This window comes from Sinohyriopsis cumingii, chromosome 1 (assembly GCF_028554795.1).
Source record: "Sinohyriopsis cumingii isolate HCF-2022 chromosome 1, ASM2855479v2, whole genome shotgun sequence".
Lineage (NCBI taxonomy): Eukaryota > Metazoa > Mollusca > Bivalvia > Unionida > Unionidae > Sinohyriopsis > Sinohyriopsis cumingii.
Window position 1 is genome coordinate 28873411 of NC_142961.1, and position 22235 is coordinate 28895645.

General features: G+C 34.0%; 1 protein-coding gene across 1 annotated transcript in view; it reads left to right on the plus strand.

Annotated features, from left to right (window-relative positions):
• Nucleotides 1–22235, plus strand: part of LOC149806602 (uncharacterized) — a 186706-nt gene that overhangs the window by 149456 nt on the left and 15015 nt on the right. The window contains exons 37-45 of the mRNA XM_089955423.1: nucleotides 152–394; nucleotides 5726–5827; nucleotides 6066–6164; nucleotides 13206–13250; nucleotides 13815–13874; nucleotides 18051–18140; nucleotides 18488–18683; nucleotides 19348–19465; nucleotides 21603–21697. Coding sequence (XP_089811549.1) covers nucleotides 152–394; nucleotides 5726–5827; nucleotides 6066–6164; nucleotides 13206–13250; nucleotides 13815–13874; nucleotides 18051–18140; nucleotides 18488–18683; nucleotides 19348–19465; nucleotides 21603–21697 — 1048 coding nt within the window. The remainder of the gene's footprint in view (nucleotides 1–151; nucleotides 395–5725; nucleotides 5828–6065; nucleotides 6165–13205; nucleotides 13251–13814; nucleotides 13875–18050; nucleotides 18141–18487; nucleotides 18684–19347; nucleotides 19466–21602; nucleotides 21698–22235) is intronic.

A 22235-nucleotide genomic window follows, 5' to 3' on the forward strand; every position in this document is an offset into this window, starting at 1 on the left:
CCCCCCAAAAAAAACACCCCACCAACACATTTTTTAAAAATAACCACTAAAATTGATCCCATAAAAATAAATGACTCCATGGGGTTCATAAATTCTCTCCATGCTGTCATTATAGCAGACATGGAAAATATTATCTTGCTGTCCATTTCAGAAGGTGTCATCATACTCTCGTGCCATGACAGAATTCCAGGAGGAACAGAAAAAGATGCAAGAGAAGTTGAATGACCTTAGGAACCAGAATTCTCAACTAAGAGAGGAACAGAGGACAGGTGTTAGCTCTGATGTGCATAATGAGTGCCAGTCCAAATTCTCTAGTGTAGAAAAACAGTGTAAAGAGTTGATAGAGGAAAACAAAAAACTAAAACAGGATACATTAAAGAATGCTGACAGTAAGGTATGATAATGGATTTGTATGCTTGCCATTTTCCATTCCAATATAATGAGGAAACATTTCACATATTGATCATGGAAAGACTTTTAATTACCTTGACAGCAGAAGCTTACAGATTTATACTTTTACCTACATTAACCTCACTTTGACATGTCTTGTGTAATTCTACATCTGATGTACCTTTTTAGACAACCTGACAAATCTTAGAGGGAAAAAAATGATTAAGATACACTGAAGAAAATAAATGAATTTAAAAATATTCCTCATGGGTTTAGAATAAGTATTAGAAAAAACAAAAGACGTATGTTTAAAATAAAAGTATATGGTATCTTGCCCAGCAGAATATGCCATTTGATCTTGATCCAAGTTGATCCAAATCTTGCATAAAGGTTATGTGTACTTTACAAACTACTCACTTGAACATAATGTTTATTGTCGCTGCATCAGTTTAGAATACCAAACATTTTAAATTACATGTTTTCCAACTTTACAATAGCATTACAGGATATTTTGTTACACATTACTGAAAACTGGTTAAACTTACAGAAAAAAAATCAACTGCCTTACTGAGGAGGTTTTGTTAGGGTTAGTAGGTCTGCAATGTCGGACATGTATATAGATTAAACCACTTTTGTTTCTTAAATATAGAACATATTCAGTACTGTTCATGGGATAAATAATGACTGATTCTCTTGATATAAACTATAAAGGAAGAGGTCTCATTAAACATTTATAGAGCATCATCACTTGGAGATAAAAAAAACATTCTGTGAAGAAAGAAAAAAACAACATAGACCTCAATCACCAGAGTTATTACTTATCTAAACACATTAACCCCTCGAGGTTTTTGTCGTTTTTGCCTGAAATTCGAGTAGGAAACACATTTTCAAAGTTATTTTTGAATACATCCTAAATCGTCAACTTCCAGGTGATTTTCCAATAACCTAATGCCTAGTTGTGTTAGAAACATTGTTTTTCATTGGCTATTTTGCTCGCATGAGCAGAAGGGTGAAAGTTGGAGGTTTGGGGGGGGGGGTTTTCTTCATATCGGTCTGCCTTAGATCTGAGACCAAAAAGTCTAAAATCAGGACACAAAATCGGATGCTGACCATGGGCGAATATTTGGTGGAAACAAATCAGGTCCAAAAAATGAGGTTTTACCCTCTGTATTTTGTAGTGCAACTAGAACTTCCAGATTATTTGGCATCATTGTAAAGCTACATCTGTCTACCTTTCTATAAAACCACCTACATTAGTGTATCAAACATGACATTGACGCTACAGAGCTGCCACGTAAACTCATTGCCATGGATTAATGAGTTAACTCCACAGATGATTTAAAATATTACCTGTTATACTTCAGTGAAACCAAGGTGAGATGTTCTCTCATTATAGTAACATAGATTGTGCAAGTTTTCATAACAGATAAGAACCTTTGGACATAATATGTGCATTGAAGATGATTAACCTTTAAAGATGGTATGGTTAATCATAAAATCAGGATATGGATGATTATGGCATTACAATGACAGTTGGCAAGTTCAAAAGTCAGATTTGCACACTTTGCAGACTTTTTTGTCTATCATCCGCTGACCTTTCCTACCCCCATTTTTTATATTCTGTCCTTTATGTTGGAGTATGAGTCTCAGAGCTTTTGGCCTATCAAAAAGGCTGGTATTTGCCAAAACTGTGTGGTATCAGCATTAGGTAGCCACTTCCTACTGTGCCTACTGAACTTAAACAACCTTGCATCAGGCCCTGCCTGCATGAATGAATACAGATATGATTATCTTCTCAGAAATTGCAAGAATTGCAAGAATATGAGCCATTATGTCCTGGCGAATGACAAGATCCTATTGGATATATTAGTGTGTGTGCCTTTATAACAGCCTTATGGTATATTTGGTAGGCCGGGGTGATGTAATGTGCTTAGCGAACTAAATTGAACCAGGCTCCAATGATATAATTTAACCATGTTATGGCTCTTGTTTGACTTGGAACTTTGCTCTTAAATTTTGTTTCTACTCAATAACTTTTGAAGAACTGAATGGATATTATGAGTAGCAGACATTTTACAGCAGAATTCCGCTTTTCTCCTGACTTGAATCAGAATTTTCTTGATATAGTCCGTTTTTTATATCATCTCCAATCCGGTTCTTTAAAAACAGTCTGTCTGCTCCCATTCTGCAATTACCCTTGTAAATTGTTTGTTCCATATATTAATTAGCACACAACTCTTGTAAAGAGTATTCTGATTGGTCAAAGGTTTAAGCTCATCCAATGAATCCTCGTGTAATGGAAACTGATGGCAATGGAAAGAAGCATGCTTGCAAAACATGGCATCTGAGTTGTTGAGAGAGACCATGACACAGAAAGTTTAGATAAAGGTTTAAAAAACATATGGGAATGGCAGGAGTGAAAAGTTGACTGAAATTTAGTTGGTCAGTTTATAAGAAAACTGAATGCTAGAGGACTGGCATTTTGTGACCTCTGCTCTATGGTAATCACAGTTGGAAGAGTTTGGAACAGCACCTACAAAAGAAGCTGCATACGGAAAAATTGAAGCGCAGAAGGCATCGGGAAAAAGTTCAATTAATTACTATAAGAAAAAAGATTTCTTACATGAGAGACAGATGTAGCCCTCTGTCAGAATATGCATACTGCATGTCACCAATACAAGCACCAGCTTGAAAGGAAAAAAGGCTCTCACTGAGAAGGAAAAGAAACGATTGCATATTGAGCCAAAAAAGTCAGTGGTGACACAAAGGAAGGCTAAAGAAGTCTTTGCCAAAGCCACAAAAAGAGCTCGACTGGCGTATCAACATTTTGTGAACATTGGAGAAAAAGCCAAGTGAACTTATGGAATTATTTGTATATAGTTGATGTACTTGGTTGTCTATTTCACAGATTTGTTATGAAAAGAGAGAAATATAATATATTTGCTGCAAAATTTGAGAAATTATTTTGACTTACTTACGATTTGATCACTGACATTCACATGAAATAACTTCAGCATCAATAGTATTGGAGAACAAATTCACGTGACTATAAATATTGTGAAATTATTGAAGTCAAGTTGGACATTTTTGGTAAGTTTATTAGTTTTTTAAATGATTATTAAGGTTTATTTTATGATCATAAGTTGCACCAGGAGCAGGTTTTTATGAGTGTAAAATGCATTTCTGGACCCTTCTTTTTTTAAATGGAAAACCAAAAATATGTCTAGAATAGGGAAAGGGCAAATAAAGATGCCATGCACTAACTTATTTTTGGATTAGAAGTTCCATTACTGATTAAATCAGCATGTTCTATGTAAATAATAATACTAATAATAATATAATGTCTTTATTTAAAGAGTGTAACTCAAAAGCTGAATACAAATAATCTCCCTTGAGGCCCTCTACTGAAAAAGCCCCCAAACAATTACAAAGTATTATTAGTTATGTTAACGTAAAGTATCTTCATGCAAGTTTTTTTCTCATTCATGAAAATAACTATCATCAAGTAGACACATCTACACAAACACATACTAAATTCCATTATGAAAGTAGGAGGATTTAACTGCATGTATACATTTTTGTTCATTATCCAACAGTTATAATTTGAAATGCATTAGCAAGATCTTCATGTATATGTAGCAGTTATTAATCACTTCTTCTTAGATATACCTTTGAGAAAATCTTGGACATTTTGGGGGAATGTAGTTTATATAATACATTTTGACCCTATCTTTGGAGATGATTTTGGCAAGGGACAATCTCTCCAAGCTTATCGCATAACACATGATAAACTTATCCATCAAAATTAATACTGACAGTATTAGGTTTCACAGTAACAGCTATGCAGTATATAACATAAATAACTTTTAATTTGTGCAATGGTATCCAATTTATACTTTAATGTGCAATTTTCCATGGGTGGTTGATTATCAAAATGTATTGGATAATTATTTATCAATGTTTCTGTTTTTATCAACTTCATTCAATTAACAAAAGTATGATTGGTTGTTAGTATAGATTTTGTTATGCAAGAGTCCACATTAAGCAAGTGTGACAGTCATGGCTTTGATTAAAGACAACATAATTATTGGTGTTATCGGTGTCACATAGATACATTTCTGGTTTAAACTTGCAAAAGTCACTGGTATCCATAATACCAGTATTACTTAGTGGAGAAATCATGTATTTACCATTTGGGAAGGCTGACAACATTACTTGGGAATGTTGTCATGAAATTTTTTAGCTTCCAAAATTCTCCGTAGACCTGATTACGCTTATTAACACAGAACTTAGGCTTTGATTTGTTTAATTCAGAACAATAAATTATGAGTATATAGTAATTCAAAACTTTGTAACAGGTCCCAGAATTAGAAGAGTTTCACACTAAAAATCTGACATCTGATTCAATCATATCAACTCACTATCCAATCAAAATGTCAGAATTTTAAGTTGACATAAATATGAGAGTTATTGGTAATCTTGGAGTCAGAATAAAAATTCCAGTATACCTTTCATGATACAGACCCATAAATAGATAATTTTGCCAATGAAACAAAACTAGGATGCAGAATGAATGCAAATAAAATGCAGCATGAACATTAATGAAATGATGAATTCGTTTTGAAGTAAAGGGATAGTGCAAATGCAAAGAGCAGAAGGCTTAATGATAAATGAAAATGGAAAAAAACACATTTCATGAATACATTGGAAAATTCATTATTTTCAAGCTGCTCATCAGATGTCACCCTTTCATATTTTAATCCATGATCAGATTCTTGTTACTGACAATAATTTGTATCCATTACAAGCCATGTTATTGTTTTTGTTAAGGCAAGCATAAATAACAACTATTGAGGTGATGACCTCATCGCTGGTGGTTGTTTCTGTACAATTTTTATATGAAATGAAATAAGAAATAAAATGTGCAAATATTCTACAACTGTATTTCTATGCTTATTGCAGTTGCAGTTAAATTTCATTGTACATTCAGTCTTGTCTTTGTCTTTTGCATTTGATGCATTTGCTGTTTCATTAAATCACACTGTTAATATGACATGATATGAAAGCTGCATTATCTCCCTTTATGACTCAAAAACAATGTAAACCTTACTTTGTTAAATGCATTTCCACTTGTTCCAAACAATTGAAAATGAAAGAAAATGATGGCTGAAAGTAATAAATGCAAGATCTGAATGAAAAGCAAACCTGAATGGAATGTAAATAGAACACAGATGGAATGCTGACAAATTTCAGAATTGGTAAAATTATCAGTTTCAGGTATGTAAACTGTTCAATAACAGAGATTTGTATTATAACTGCTTCTCCTATCTGCTAGGCATTGGCTGATGAAAATCTCCGGTTGAAGAAACTGATTGTGCAGAAGGAAAATCATTTGCGGGATATGGACAGACAGAGGAACAGTGGAACAGCAAGTGAGGTCAGTCTGCAGAAAAGCGTTGTTGTTCATTGATGTCCTAATTGGTTGCCACTACTGTTCAGTCAGGACTTTCATGAACTGTTATGTACAATTTTTATGTGTCTATGTTTCTATTTTATTGTGTGTTTGGATGGGTATATGAATGTACACAGAAATATATGCATATACAGAACATATGTTTCCATATGTCTAACCATTGTTTTCTGATTCAGTTGATTAGTTTGTTGATGTTTCACAGAGTTATGCCCTGACATCTGCCAGAGAGGAGGTTGAGGCTCTGAAAAAGAAATACGCTATTCTGATGAAGGACCTCAAAGAGATGAAAGAGCTGAAAGAGGTTAGTTATAATTATGCCAGTCTAGTGTGGAAAATGTATCATTTTTGTGCTGTCTGTCTGTCCATTCATTACACTATTTTTGTATGCAAGCTCTAAAACTATTGGACCAAACCAGACCAAATGTGAATTTAGATACCTTGAGTAGGTCTCAAGACCTACCATATTTGCTGGCCTGTAAGTCAATGCAGAGCATTAGTTGAATTCGCTAATTTTGTAAATTCTCCAGCCTTCATCCATATATAAGTTGATGTGGAATATAAGATAAGACCAGATCAATACCTTGTATCACTGTATGCTATTCCATATAACTGGCAGTTGGGAAATTGTATCACCGATGCTAACATGCTTTTTCCACATATTGATTTTGGAGAGAGAGATTTCAGGACGATTGTAATTTATATAAAAGTTCAGTTACCTGACATTTATATCCTTACTCATGTACAAGGGCAATACTATATTTCATTATTAATTAAAACTTTTGAATAAACAGTTCTTTGTAGCTTTAATTATGATATCCATTGTCACAAGAACCATGTGGCTTTGCAGTGCTATTTATCTGCTACACCTTTGGTAGGTCATTCCTGCTAATACTTTTTCTGAGGGCGAAGATTTGGCAGACAAGATCAAATTAGTGAGGTTACCAAGAGGGAAATGAGGTTGCCCTTAGAGTATTGTGAATACAGTACTCAGGGTTCCCACGCTAGTGGAAAATTGTGAAAAAGTCAGAAAAAATGAATTTTTTTCCCCGACCGTGAAAAGTGTTGAATTTTGCAAATATTGAAGAAAGTCAGGAAAAAACTGGGAACTTTCCTCCACAACTTGATGCCTGAAACAATTACATAACTGAGTCATAACTAAACTGATCGTGAGTTAAATTTATCGAGTTCTAACCCAGAATATTAGGAGGTTGCAGTATGGATCATTTGAGTGCTTGCCATAAATATATTTGTTGAGACAATCCAAACGCTCAGGATTCATCTGGTAGACTTTTTGTTTCACAGACAGTTCGATATCCATATATTTTTTATATGGAAGGTATGAAAACCAGTCTAGCATTATAAGAGGCCGACATGGTGGCATTAAAGCATCTCCACTTTGCGGATGGGCTAGCATACTTAATGTTGTTAAATCAAGTTATACCTGCATGAAATCGATATGAAAATTATTTTCTCAGAAATTGTGAGTATCAAAATCGTTATGTCTTTAATCTGCTGAAAGACGATACAACTAATGCGTTGATGAAATCTGAGCTGGTACTAGTGATTTTGACTGCTAGTCGCATGAGAACACAGAATCTCACAACCGTCATTTTCAAATATTGTAGAAAAAAATATTAAATGAAAGTCGTATACTGGTTGTAATAAAAATGCAAAAACGAAAGAGCACAAAATTCTCTATATTTATTTTGAGACCAACTTTCGGAGTTTTGTTGTATCACGTGACTACCATATTGACATGTTCTCTCTCACACAGAGAGCATACGAAGCAGGGAACCAGACTACTCTGCTTGATGAATCAGACTGGCCAAATTTCTTGCAGTTGTTCTCAAAATAAATATGTTGAGAATTATATATTTTTTCTGGTTTTTGCAAAAGGTATCAAACTTTCATTTAATATAACTGACATTTTGTACAATGACATTAAAAAGAAGTTTGTTGTTGATATTTCATGACTATTGGACTTCAGATGTCGTTCTTTAAGAGTTGTGAAGTTATGTGACTATTAGCGCAAATGGCGAGTACCAGGTCAGGTTTCATCTGTGCCGAGTATCATCTAGTCTGTCAGCAGATTAAAGACAACAATTTTAATGCTGCTATTTTTTAGAAAATAAATAATTTTCCTATCGATTTCATGTGTAATTTGATATAACATGGTTTAAATTTGCTTTGCCCACTGGCAAGCTATCTTACGGTGGCGGCAGATTCCAACTTTTTTATATGTAATTTCTCTGAATACACATTCCATCCTAAATGTCCAAATGTGAAAAATGGGGTTGGAATATTTGGAGGAAACCCAGATTAGACAAATTTTGAATCTCTGAGTTGAACTTTGGTGCAAAACTATTACAATGACATGTAGCTTGAAGTATTGTTTTCAGATTTTAAATAGAACACAGGTGAAATGGGAAATTGTCGTCCCTTTTATTATATATTAAGTCCTTGTTTATACAACAGCATATAATTTTGAAGGTCTTTTGTCAAAATTTAAATCAACCCTTTTGTAAATGTCTTTAAATGATGGAATTTTTAACCAAATCGTCTTAAGGAGTTTTGGTTGATTGAAAAATCTTGTTTGAGATTTTATTGGCACACATAAATTCATGGTTAAACTTTTTCGTTACAAGATAAGATTCTGATACTTTGCATTTTTTTTTTCATACTGTGATAGGAAATGTTTACTTTGTATAACATGCACATATATTGCTCCAGAATTCTTTGGAATTAAAGGTTTGAAAGGAAACAAAATAACTTATGCTCATTATGTTATTTTCACATAGCAACATAATGCAGATCAGCAAAGTAAAGTTAGAATTCTTATTCTTTACACTGAAATGGCTTTAAATGCCAATTTATAGGACTATAGTCAGATTTGTTTCATGTGGCTCATTTTATGGTTTTGTACATGATTATCTTTTCTGACATATATGTTTTGGAGAGTCTTGAAAGAGAAACATGTTTAGATTTGGAAAATGCATGTTACATAATCCAAATTTCTTTAATTCCATTCAGTAATGATGATGTGTTAACCTTGAAAAAATTAATTTTATCCTGGAAAAAACCTGGAAAAGACCCGGAAATTTATATTTAGAAGAGTGTGGGAAGCATGAGTACTTTTTATTGATCGGAAAAGCCAGGTGCTTACTCATGTAAATTTCTCAACCAGTGACACATTTTGTTTTCACTGACAGAAGTGTCACTGCATTTCAAAGTAACAACTAGCATTTGAACAATTAAATAAAATTTTGGTGTATATTTTGGAACTTTTTCAGCATTTGGATTTTTTATTTTTACAAAAAGTTTGTTGGCACAATTAAGCAAAATCCAGTTGAGGTGGACAAATTAAATTGTGTGTACAGGGATCATGAAATTCTGATAGCTCTTTCTGAACAACACTGCAGCCATATGTTTGTGAAATATAATATAAAAACATTCAACGAAGATATAACAAGTTGTGACAAAAAAGGAAGGATTGATAAACCTAACTATTTAATGTACCAATAGCTCTATCCTTCCAAAATACACTGGTTTCCTGTCCAGCTCATTATGTATAAAAAGACAAACATTTGTTTCTTTCAAACAGTATACAAAAAAATTTCATTTAAAAACAGTACTTTATTCCACTTTGTTATTTTTAAAAATTAATTATAAATTGACAGATATAAAATTATAAATTGATAGGTATTTCTGGCAAAGTCAGATGGTGAAGTTTTATTTCAGGTAGGTTTTGGAGGATGGTAATTGTTTGTCATTGTTCCTAGTATTTTTTTTGTCTTAACTTGGGCCTATCTTTCAACTAAAATCACATATTTTAGAACAGCTAATTATCTTTGAGAATACTAAACTATTCTAATTCAACAATTTCAGGATTATTTACCTGACAAACATTGGTGTGTACCAATAGACTTGATTGACACGACGTTGATTCAGTGTTTTTTATTCTTTGAAGTCAGTGAAATATGAGCTTTAAAACACGCTGCAGTAACTAGTGTATACAATTAGTGTTTCATTAGTAATTGTGCTTCAGTCAATAGTTCGAGTATTGTACAGTCAGATTGTTAAACATGCATGAATAAAGTGAAACATCCTTTCACAAGCATTGAAATGTTTAGTAACAGTTTCATGCGGATGAAGAATCAATTTTGAATAAGTACTACATCTAATTTTCATATACTAGTGTCATTTATTGTTCTTTCTTTCATTTCAGTAATACCACTGTTTGAATACCTTAAATTTTTTCTCAGTGTTCTCTATTCTTACTTATGTTGCAACATAATGATTTGAGGCAGTGGATGGGAATTACACCCACCCAATACTGTAATGGGGCCCAGAGTGGCCAAGTTGTCTAAAGTGCTCTTTGTTATGGATCGTTACCATCTCACCTCTGTCTGCCTGGGTTCGAGTCTCGGATTCAGCCAATGTGGGTATGTGAGAAAGCTTGCCAGTAGCTTCTCGTGGGTCTGTGGTTGTTTCCAGGGTTTTCCCGGGTTCTTCCTCCACCATTAATACTGGCCGCCATGTATAGCCTATTGTGTGCTGGAAAATGGCGTTAAACCCTACGACAACAACCAATACTGTATAGATAAGTATGCATTGAAACAATCAATATAAAATACATTTTTTTTAAAGGGGTTAAACAAAATAAATACTTGTAGATTCTAATATTGTATTTAATATTGTATTGTCAAGTTACAGAAATGATGCTGATTTATCAAGCAGTTTTACTGATCACTCGGATTGAAGCATAGTAACAAAAGGGGGGTTGCGTTTAGTCATGGATGGCTAAAATGGCAATCTTTTGGATAAGATCACTGTTTACTGGCATGCAAAGTCAGTAATTTCTAAGTATGTTTGAGCTATGAAAGTCAGATGGAAATTGAGTTTTAATATAAGGTTGAAATAATATTGCCTTGCTTGTTCAACATTGTGTATGGGCCATTTGCTATTATAATACACTCCTAGGCACTTGTTCTGATGAGGCACTGTTACTTTTTTATCGGAGTAGGCTGTGTTCATATCTTCCTGCATGTATATCACAAAAGACCTTTAGGAATCTTCACATTATTTCTACACCTTCTTATATTGAGTATTACAAGCAGGTGTGCATATGCACACTTTGGGGTGTAGAGAACCTCCATGACAACTGCAAACGTAATCTTTTTTTAATACCTCAGCATATATCTTTTGTGTGATATTAGTTGTGTATGTGTTTAAATTTTTTTGAAAATATTACAGTCCTAGTAGCTTATATAATTCTGTCTTGATTTATGACAAGAAAACAAGCTCTTTCAGTTGTTCATTCTTAATTATTTCAGCTAACCAGAGTATGATAAGGTCAAGGTGTATAACCTGCTTTTCCTATACAATTTAAATCATATCTAGTTACATCTATTGCGAGAGAGTTAAACTTGTTTCTAGCAATACATCCTGTGTTTTAATGCATGATCAGATGGAAAACTAGAATATCTGATTTTTTAAAAAATGTATGATTTCTTTGACAAAATGTTGTGCATTTCATGCTATTAGGGCCATAGATGATCACTGAAAAAATACATTTCATCCTGGAAAAACCATCAAAAAGACAAGGTATTTTTTATGACAAGTGGTGGAATCCTGATCACAGAAATGATGCTCTAATTCTAAAACTGATTAGTACATATCTGATTAGTAAAATATAATAAAAGAATAAAAACACGTTGATTCTGTTGCAAGGTATCAGAATTTTTCCAACTCACTTACAGTTGACTGGTAGACTGGAAAACAATTATATTCACCTCCTTATTCTTGTGCAGACAGGAAAACAGTCAGATCCACTTCTTTATTCCTTTAGACTGGAAAGCAATCAAATACCCCTACATATTCATGTAGACTGGAAAGTAATCAAATCTCCCTGCTTATTCCTGTAGATGGGAAAGGTCATATCTACTTCTTTATTCACGTAGAATTGAAAGCAGTCAAATGCCCCCTTCTTATTCCTGTAGATTGGAAAGCAATCATCTCCCTCCTTGTTCTTGTGTACTGGTTCTGTAAATTAGAAAATATTCAAATCCACTTCCTTATTCCTGTGGATTGGAAAAGAGTCAAATCCTCCTCCTTATTCCTGTAGACTGGAAAGCAGTCAAATCCCATCTCCTCATTCCTTTAGACTGGAAAGCAATCACATCCACTTCCTTATTCCTGTAGACTAGAAAACAATCAAATTCACCTCCAAATTCATGTAGATTGGAAAACAGTCAAATCCCTCTCCTTATTCCTGTAGACTGGAAAAAAGTCAAATTCACCTCCATATTCCTATGGACCTGAGATCAATCAAATCCCATCTCCTCATTCCTTTAGACTGGAAAAAAATCAAATCCACTTTCTTATTCCAGTAGATTAGAAAACAATCAAATCCCCCATCCTCATTCCTGCAGACTGGAAAGGAATCAGATCCCACCTCCTCATTCCCATAAATTGAAAAGCAGTCACATCCCACCTCCACATTCCCATAAACTGAAAAGCAGTCACATCCCCCCCTCCTTATTCCTTTAGACTGGAAAGCAACCAAATCCCCCTTCCTATTCCTGTAGACTGGCAAGCAACTGAATACCTCTCCATATTCATGTAGACTGGAAAACAATCAAATCCACCTCTTTATCTATGTAGACTCTGGAAAATAATTACATCTACCTTCACATTCCTGTAGACTAAAAAACAGTAAAATCCACCTAATTATTCTTGTAGACAGGAAAACAAATCCACCTCCTTTTTCCTGTAGACTGGAAAGCATTTAAGCCTCCCTCCTTATTCCTATAGATTGGAAAGAAATCACATCCCCCTCCTTATTCCAGAAGACTGGAAAATAACCCCACCCCTATCCTTATTCCTATAAACTGGAAAACAATCCATAGATCAGAAGAAAAATGCATAGATCAGTTCTGATAATGTTTCCTGGGCTCTCAACTTCATCTACATCGCTTAATCCATACTTTTCTTAATCTTGGATGTTCATCCTTCTCAGGAAAATGAAAAATAAGATCTCTTCTGCTCTAACAGGTCAGTTAGTACAATTTAGTTTCACACACTTGACCATAATGACTTAAGATTGTGCAATATAAGAATGCTATATAATATTGCCTTGGCACCAATGACTTCACACATGTTCAGTGTGGCGGCATTCAATTATTACTAGTGATTAATTTGTGTATTATACTATATGACTTTCTTGTTTGATGAATCACACCATATCATGGAAAAATAAATATCTTCAGTTGAACAATCTGATATAATGCAGATTTTATTTTCAATGAACTTATTTGATAGTATGACACTTTTTGCTTTCCAGAAAGCAGAGATTGCCCCAATTGGGCCATTGCCAGAGCTGTCACAGGTAATTCTAAGAATTTTTTCTGTAGATTATAATGTAATTATATGGCATATCTTTGAGATGTGGCAGAAAGAAAAAAAAATGTGTAATGTCATATCTGTTTAGTTTCTTGTCAAAAAAATTTTTTTCTTACCAAATTTATGCCTAAGATTATATTCTTTCTTAACAAAGACCCTTGTGTGCAAAAATCATTGTCTAGATAAATTAATACCTATATGAACATAGGTACAGACTGTTTTCAGTTTTCCACATGGAAAGGCATTACCATTAAACTTTCATGCTTTGTACACATTTGTATGTATGAAAAGGCGTTACCTTTAAGCTTTTAAGCTTACACTAATTTGTACATATTGAAACGCATTACCTAGGCTTTCATGCTTTGTACTCAGTTTTACATATGGAAAGGCATTACTTTTAAGCTTTCATGCTTTGCACTCAGTTGTACATATGGAAAGACATTACCTTTAAGCTTTGATGCTTTGCATTCAGTTGTACATATGGAAAGACATTACCATTAAGCTTTCATGCTTTGTACTCAGCTATACATGTTTTCATTTCCTATTTTAGGGTAGTAACGTAAACTGGGAGTCCAACTGGCAAGCTTTCTGCAGAGCTGAGGCCTCAAAGGTATTGAAGCAATTACTAGTTTCAACAAAATCAAAGTGAGCCTATGATATGGCTTGCAGTTGTCAACAGTTGCCATTCTTATCTTCTCAGAAACTGAAAATTAATTTCAGCCAGATTTTACAGGTAGCTTTCTGGTTTCTTGGTCTTCATGCAAATCTAGTATCATATCAGTTCTTAAACTATACAAAATTTTCTCTCAATGATTTCATATTTTTAAAATAAGTAACAGAGTTTGACTTAATTTTGAAATAACACCCAAGCATTAGAGTCTATATAAATAATGCTGATATGTCATCAAATAGGTCCATCATTACTAAACAAAGAAACATCATAAAAGGACTTTTAAAAAACAGCATTCAAGAATCAACACTGTTCAAGTTTGTATACAGAATTTTGATTCTAAAGACTGAAAAATATAAAATAACTTCTTGTCATAAAGCATACAAAAAAGAACTTGACCAGATTTGATAGTGACAATTTGGTCATCAAGACCATTACATTTTACAGACGTGAGACATCATCAGATATAGTCAGTGTTTTTCAGTATTAACACTTGTCTTGAAAACCACTAAAGAGTAATATAGCCAAATTTAACAATAGTAGACCTGCCAACACTTACGATTTTGCCGTAAGGCTTACGAAAATTACCCTTCAATTACGTACTTATGGCATACAAGCAAAAAACTATGGAGAAATGATCGTTGCCGAAAATTCTTGATAATTGGTTCATCCATATTTGATTTGGATCTGGGTTTCATATTAGCAGCAGCACCCCAGATGCTTTAAACTCCACCTATCTGTTCATGCAAAGCGTCTGCATGATCAAACTGTTGATTATATAAATTTTTTAAAAATGGCGCCCAGAAAGTGATGCATGTTTAAAACAAAAGGGAAAATAAGCTTCTAAAAAAGTGTTAATAATCAACACAGAAGAATAAAATGGAGTATTCAGATTCTTGTGAATAAAAGCTGGAAAGGCCACAATTATGTTTATTGGACATCACATGCCAATTTGAGTATGTCTCGTGGCTCGGAGATATGATTGCTGTCATCATGTGAAATGGAAAAAGAATTTCCAAGAATTACATCGAATTGAGAGATAGCAACAAGCCATTGAGTTGCATAGGGTTTGGAACTAAAGTTTGTGCAACTGCACTAGCATACATGCGAACCATTACACTTTTGGCATAACCATTACCCTTTTTTTCACTAAATTACGCTGTACTTGTAAATGTATTCGGATTACACATTTTCGGTATAACCCTCTCAAAAAAAAAATAATTTGTTTTCCCATTATTATTGACATCCCATTAATCCCACAGACCTTATTCTAGAACAGACGACTTCTGTGTAACAACGACATTAGAGTACGCTTGTCCAAAGACTTGCATGCACTTTCCTAACAGTATTATGTTCTATTTATAGCAGTTGCCCTATTTCCAAGAAACAGTTGGTTTCTACTTTCAAGTTTTGACCTCGGTTTCTATTTATAGCACTGTATGGCTTAGTAGAGAACAGACTGGTTTTCTAACTTTTAATCTTTGCTCGCAGATTCTTTGTTCTAATTCATATCTGGTGCAGAACCAGTCTGTATTTGGTGCTTAAAGTCAAGTCAGATTTATTCTAGTCGATGCGTGTGTAATTTCACAGATGGATTAGGAAAAGACGGAAAACTGATTGACATGAAAACATGAATTACACAATACAGCGTTCCATTCTAATTGTGTACACGAATTTTATAGATGCAGAGGTGTTATTGACCAAGTTCTTAATAGAACACAGACTACCCCTAGCGGTAGAAGGCTACATTGGTCCTTTGTTCAAACGGATGTTTCCCGATTCCAAAATTGCAGAAAATATGCATGTGTAAGAACAAAATCATCTAATATTGTTATGTGTTTAGCAGAAGATACTTCACTTAAAATTGCAGAAGCCATGAAAATTGGTCCATTTAGTATTACAACAGACAGGAGTAGTGATTATGACAGAAAGTTGTACACAGTCTGTGTAAGAGTCTTTGACAACGAAAAGGGTGAAGTCAGAGTGCTCTTCTTTCATTACCAGAATTAACAGTAGATTCCACTGGAGAAAACATTTTTTTTATTTGCTTGATAATGCTTTGAATAAACATAAGTTGGCAGAACTGTATGGGGGTTTTCAGCTGATACTGCATGAGTGATGACTGGAATTCATAAAGGAGTTGCATTCTATATTTTGAAAAATGTCTCCATCATTGTACATATCAGGTTGTCTTTGTCATATGATGCACCATGCTGCAGGAAAGGCTGCTGATAAATTAGAAGGAGAACTCCTGAAGTATCAAATTGGCACTCTTCAGTATTGTTAACAAAAATAAAACTGAATTCAGATCCAGGCTTTGTAACCCAGCAGTTAGTGCTATACTGGTGTGCAAAACATAGTCTCGGCTGGTACAAAGTGTTTTGAAATGCAACATGAGAGTATGTTGCTTTTTAAAGGTCAGAGTGTTATATATGAAAACTTGAAGCAGTAATTGATGTTAAAAGTCCAGAGGGATAAATAAATCATTTTGTACATAAGCTCATTGAATTTTTATTATGTTATATGTGGATTACTCTTTTTCTGCTCAGATTACTCTTTTTGTTCACTTGGATTACACTTTTTCCTCACCAGGGGTTGGCATGTATATACTAGTGGTAAATAAAGTCTGCGCGTCCTTTACAAACTTTTCAGTTGAACATAATGTTTATCGGCTGCTGTGTCAACTTTTAGTTACATTTTCCAGCTTTACAATAGCAGTTATTGATATTTTGTTACACCTTACTGAAAACTGGCCAATCTTACAGAAAAAAAATCAACTGCCTTATAGAGACGAATTTGTCAGGGTTGGCAGGTCTGCAATAGCCTCAATTCAAGGCCTTTTAAGCATGTATCAATGTTGTGGATTAGATTTCAAACATGGACACTAACTAGAAACTTTAATAAACTTGAAAAGTGCTGTCACTGCCACACATCACTTTCTGCTATTGCCTGGGCAAGTATGTATGTCATAGTAAGTGGAGTATGTGATCTCAGAACGTTAGGCTTCTTATTTATCTATCTTAAAGATTCTGATTTTTTTTTTAGAACTAAACTTTTAGCTGGCACTAATTAGCCAGGAATGTGCAGATATGATGTTCAACTCAGTACATATTTATTCAGGGCAGAGTAACATTTGATAAATTCACTTTGATAAAAGGATAGACTTTCTTACACATAATGACATCTCTATTTGTAGATATAAATTACATGGGCAGCTTTTTAGATAACATTGCACATCATACTCATTTATGTAAGGAGTCTTGGTGGCTCAGTGGTTAATGTGCCAGACCAAAAGGGTGCAGTCTTGATTTCTAACATCACACCAGTCTGGGTCAGTCATCATGGTGTGTTCTTGGGCAAGCCACATTATTCCAGTTGCCTCAGCACTAAATAACTTGTGTTGCTGTGTCTGAAAGTTCCAGAACCAATCCTTTTTGTAATTCTTTAAGACAAAGTAGTACAAAATAACATGACAAAATGTAGAAGGGCTAACATTTCTGCAAAGAACATTCACATAGCAAATAAGGTACTGACCATTTAATTTTGTTGGTTATGTGATTGCAATTTTCTTTTGAGCTGAAATATTTTCTTTTCTTTTATCTCAAGATAATCAAGTTTTTTAAATAATATAATGGATATAATATATTGTTATTATGCTAGAAACCAGAGCTAGATATTTTTCCAGCTATTGATCGAGAGAAATTTTAAAGCCCCAGGCCTTTGACCCAGAACATTAAATTGTTTGTTCCCAACATAGTTGCAGTAAACTGTTGTTTGTTCAGAAATACCACGATATACCATGGTGCCAAATTTTTCATGGTACCCAACTGTATTATCAACATTGATCCATACTGCCAACTGTTCTGATTCATTGGGAAACATAATGGATTTGCAATGGCAAAAAATATAATAGCTTTTTTTATATTAAAGAGACATAATTTTGCACAGTCCAATGAGTCATTTTTTAATCTCTATTTTTCAGTCAAATCCACATTTCTAGTATCAATAGCCATAACTATGAAGTCAGTTTGAAATATGATTGGTTTCCACCTCAAAACTGCCAAAACTGGCAGATCTGTTGATCACAAACCAATTATTTAATTGGTTCTTTTGCAGCGGACAGTTCTTCTGGCCACTATTTCCGATCTGAAAGAGGAATTGCGGAAAGCTAAGTATCTGCAGGAACTTGCAAGAGAACTTGTTTCGGTAAACTTAACAGTTTTCTTTCTTCCTTTTCCCGGTTTCTTATCTTCCTCTTGTAATAACTCATCAGTATGAGAAGCAACTGAATAAAACTTAGATGACATTTCTGTTTAAATCTTTATTGTTTATACAGGAGGCTTATTTAAATTAAATCTTGTATCATTCTCGTGTCATTTATCTCATTTGTACCAATAACTGTCTTGTCTAATTTGTTGTCTAATTTATTCCCATTGTACAGGTGCATTAATCTTATGAATATGATACATGAACCCCCTAAAAATGATTATCAGGAAAACATTACAATGGAACAAATTTGATGTTTATCCTTCTTACATTCATTGATGTTTTAGGAATATGAGGAGCGAGAGAAAAATTCAGCCAATGTAAAAGAGCTTCAGTCAGAAGTGGAGAAATACTGGCAGCAGCTGTCAGTGGAAGAGGAGAAAAACATAACCCTGACTCAACAGTTGTTGGAGGAACAGAACAGAATTAGGACCTTGGAGGAGAGAATAAAACAGATGGAACAAAAACCAAGCAAAAATCCTGGTGAGTGACCTTGAAAAACACAATGCCAAAGTGAACAGAATACTACAGATTAGTGACTGGCTAGACACCATTCCACAGATCAAACACATGTTCTTTGTAACACAAATTTCTAACTGGAGGATAAACTCTATTTAGAAAACAGTAAGAATCTTAGAAGTCTTGGTCAGTATTCTTAGTCATTTTAGTCATTATTACATGCTAATTTTTTCATGTTGCATTAAAGAAGTGCAAGTATTGTATCAGACATATCCATTTTAAGCTTAAGTGTTCATTTCATCTCAAAATGTTTTTAAAATATGAGACCTGCACAGTTCAGTTGTCATGATAAATTAAAAAAATGTTTTTATAATCTCACTGCAGGCTCTGAAACCATTTTCTATTTTGACAAATAAAAGTAGAGGCACTACCGCAGCCGTATTGGCAGTGAAATTGGCATCCTACCTGGTTAAAATTTAGGCAGGTTTTAATTGCTATAATTCTTCAGGTAGTTAAACTATTCTGTTTTACAACAGTCCATGTTCTATCATATTTCATGTATTAGAATATATAATTGTTCTAGGCATTCAAATCATGTCCCCATAAATTTTGTGATGAAAAATCCTTGTTCATTTCTAGCAACATTAAATTTGAAATATTCCATCAAAAGTTCAATATGTACTTACAGAAGACTCAGAAAATGTTAAGAAGCTTGAAGACAAAGTTCGACAGCTGGAGGAGAAAGTGAGGGAATATAGAATGAAATGCATCAATTTAGATAGAAATCTTCAGAAGGCAGATGAGAGGTAAACTAATGAAAGCAAATTTACATAATTGATTGTTATTGATAGATCAGAATGTATGAAATATATCTTCTTTTTATTCCATTGAGCAGTGTTTGGTTGGTTGAAGAACTAATTGTGTGACCTTCCTATCAGTCTTTCCACAAATCTATAGATTGCTGATGCTGCTGGATGAAATTCTATTCACTATGTCTAAATAGTTTGGCTAGATTCTGAGTGTCAACAAAATTACACTTGAAATACCTCTGTGTTCAGTAGGCCTTAATAGTTGCAAGGTTGCAAATCTCAACAAAATTGCACTTGAAACATCATGCTTTTCTGTGGGCCTAAATTAAACTTGAAACACCAGTGTTTTCATTAAGCCTCAATAATTTGGGCAGATTCTTATCTCAACAAAATTAAACTTGAAACAGTACTCATTTATTTTAAATATCTACAATAGGAAAATACTACAGATGTTTGCTATGCTTGAGAAATGTTGATTTTTTTAAAATCTCCCACAATAGTGGTGGGGAATATTATGGTGTTACCCTAGCTCTCCACAATGTTGCAATAGTGGTGGCCTTTAGTGCAAAAGTTCCCCTAGTGGTGAGGAATATTATGGTGTTACCCTAGCTCTCCACAATGTTGCACTACAATCCCAAGGGCATGGGACTAGTTTAGAGGGACAAATGAAATAATAGTAAATACCTAATGCACTTATAGTGCTATAATAAAAATGAGATAATATTGGTTGCTTCAAAAGTTGTGCCACCTTAACTTTGTGCTCTGCACTCTATTATCATATTTTCTTGAATACTTAAATTATTGCATTAAATATTTTATTATGTGCACAAGTAACTCATGAAAACATTATCTGGTTAACCTGAAATGAGCTGTATAATAAATGTCTTTTTAATTACTTTTCATTCCAAAACTATCACTTCGATGGACTAGTGGTTAGAGCATCCGCCTTGGATTGGGTAGGTCATGGGTTCCTACCCGAGATGAGTCATATGAAAGACTTCTATAAAAAAAAATTGGTACTAACAGCTGCCTCGCTAGACACTCAGCATTAATTGTTAGTGTTAGGACTGGTCATCCTGGTGTCAGGATAATTTGACATCACTATAAACTGTCACACTGCTGACATCATAGTGATATGACTGAAAAATTGTTAAGGTTAGGTAAAAAAAAATCCAAATCACACACACTCTTTCCGAACTTAATCTACCAGCATTCATTATAATAAATGTTTTTTAATTACTTTTTTTTCCAAACTAACAGATCATTAATTATATGATGAATTGTATATTTGCATAAATTTAGTCAATTTTATCAACATCAAAATAAATTGAATCTTCCTCGCTATAGGGGTGACTTTAACTTCAAAATATTTTGCACTAACGGCCATCAAACACTTTACATTGCAACTTTGCTGACTATCACAAACTTCAAATGTTTTCATTGTAAGATACATTGTTTAAAAATATTCATTGTCATCTTTCAATTTTATCACCTTTTGAAACTTTGGACTAAAGAAAAAATGAACCCAGATGGTCACACAGGGTGAAGAGTTGGGGAACATGGGACAAAAACTTGTGGGAAACCTGTGAGCCTGCACTCTGTGTGCATCTGTCTGCCAGTCAATCACAGTGCTAATGTTTTGCATTTAGGACAGCTCTAAGGCACTGAAACAGCATATGTGTTCCACAAACAGATTGTTTGCTTTGGATTGCTTTAACATGTTCCTCAATTTCAAGCAATTTGCAAATGTAAAACTCCCAGCATGTTTGAATCAACTATGAACTCATTGATTTTTTATGGTAGCTGACTTTGTGAAGTGAGGATTTCAAAGGAAGGGTTGTTATTATTTTAGTCTTTAAAATTCATAGTTTATAACATGAAATGCACAAAAATTGGTACACCAGGAAGAACTGAATTCATAGTACCTCACTTGTTGGTACCAGGAAGAACTGAATTCATAGTACCTCACTTGTTGGTACCGATTTTAAGATTTCTTGTCATTGAATTGTTTGGTCTAAGGAGCCAGTGTTTACTTTATGTAGCATTTATGTTCCTTCTGATGTAAATTAACTCACAAAATTAGCACTATGTATGTCAAATATATAATAGAATATGTTCATTGCTTCTTCCACAGACTATCAGAATACAAGGAATCAGCTGATGTGTATGAAGAAAGGATTAGTCGCATGAAAAAGGAAATGAGAAGACTAGCAAATGCAGATGCCTCATGTATGTATGATTTAAACATTTCTATATTTGTTCATATACACCTCTCACTTGACAATTTGTGCACAACGTGGTCCAAAAACTTAGACTGCACTATAAGCAAGCGCGCAAGTTATCGAGAGACCTACATAACAATATGAAATGATGCCATCTTTGCTGGACATTGAGAAAGCCTTGGGGTGTTGGGTGCGAACTGCTTTGTTTACTGGATGAATACTCATTTTAATTCATTTATTTTCAAGGTGCCCAACTACTGAGAGATTGTTAACATTATTTCAACTGGTTTCAACAATCCTGCACATGTGTATTACATTACTGTTTTATGTTGTGGTTGAGTAGTCTGGTTCCTTGATCCGTATTTTCCTTGCTTTGCTCACTACTACTGTGGAATGCAACACAAAGATCATAACAAGCAGGGAACCAGACTATTTATTAATTCAGGTTCACAATCAAACAAGATTCCTTTTATTTAAAAGAACCAAGCAACATTTAGTTCATGAAACATCTGTCAACATCGAAAGTCTTTTATCTTATTGTTCTT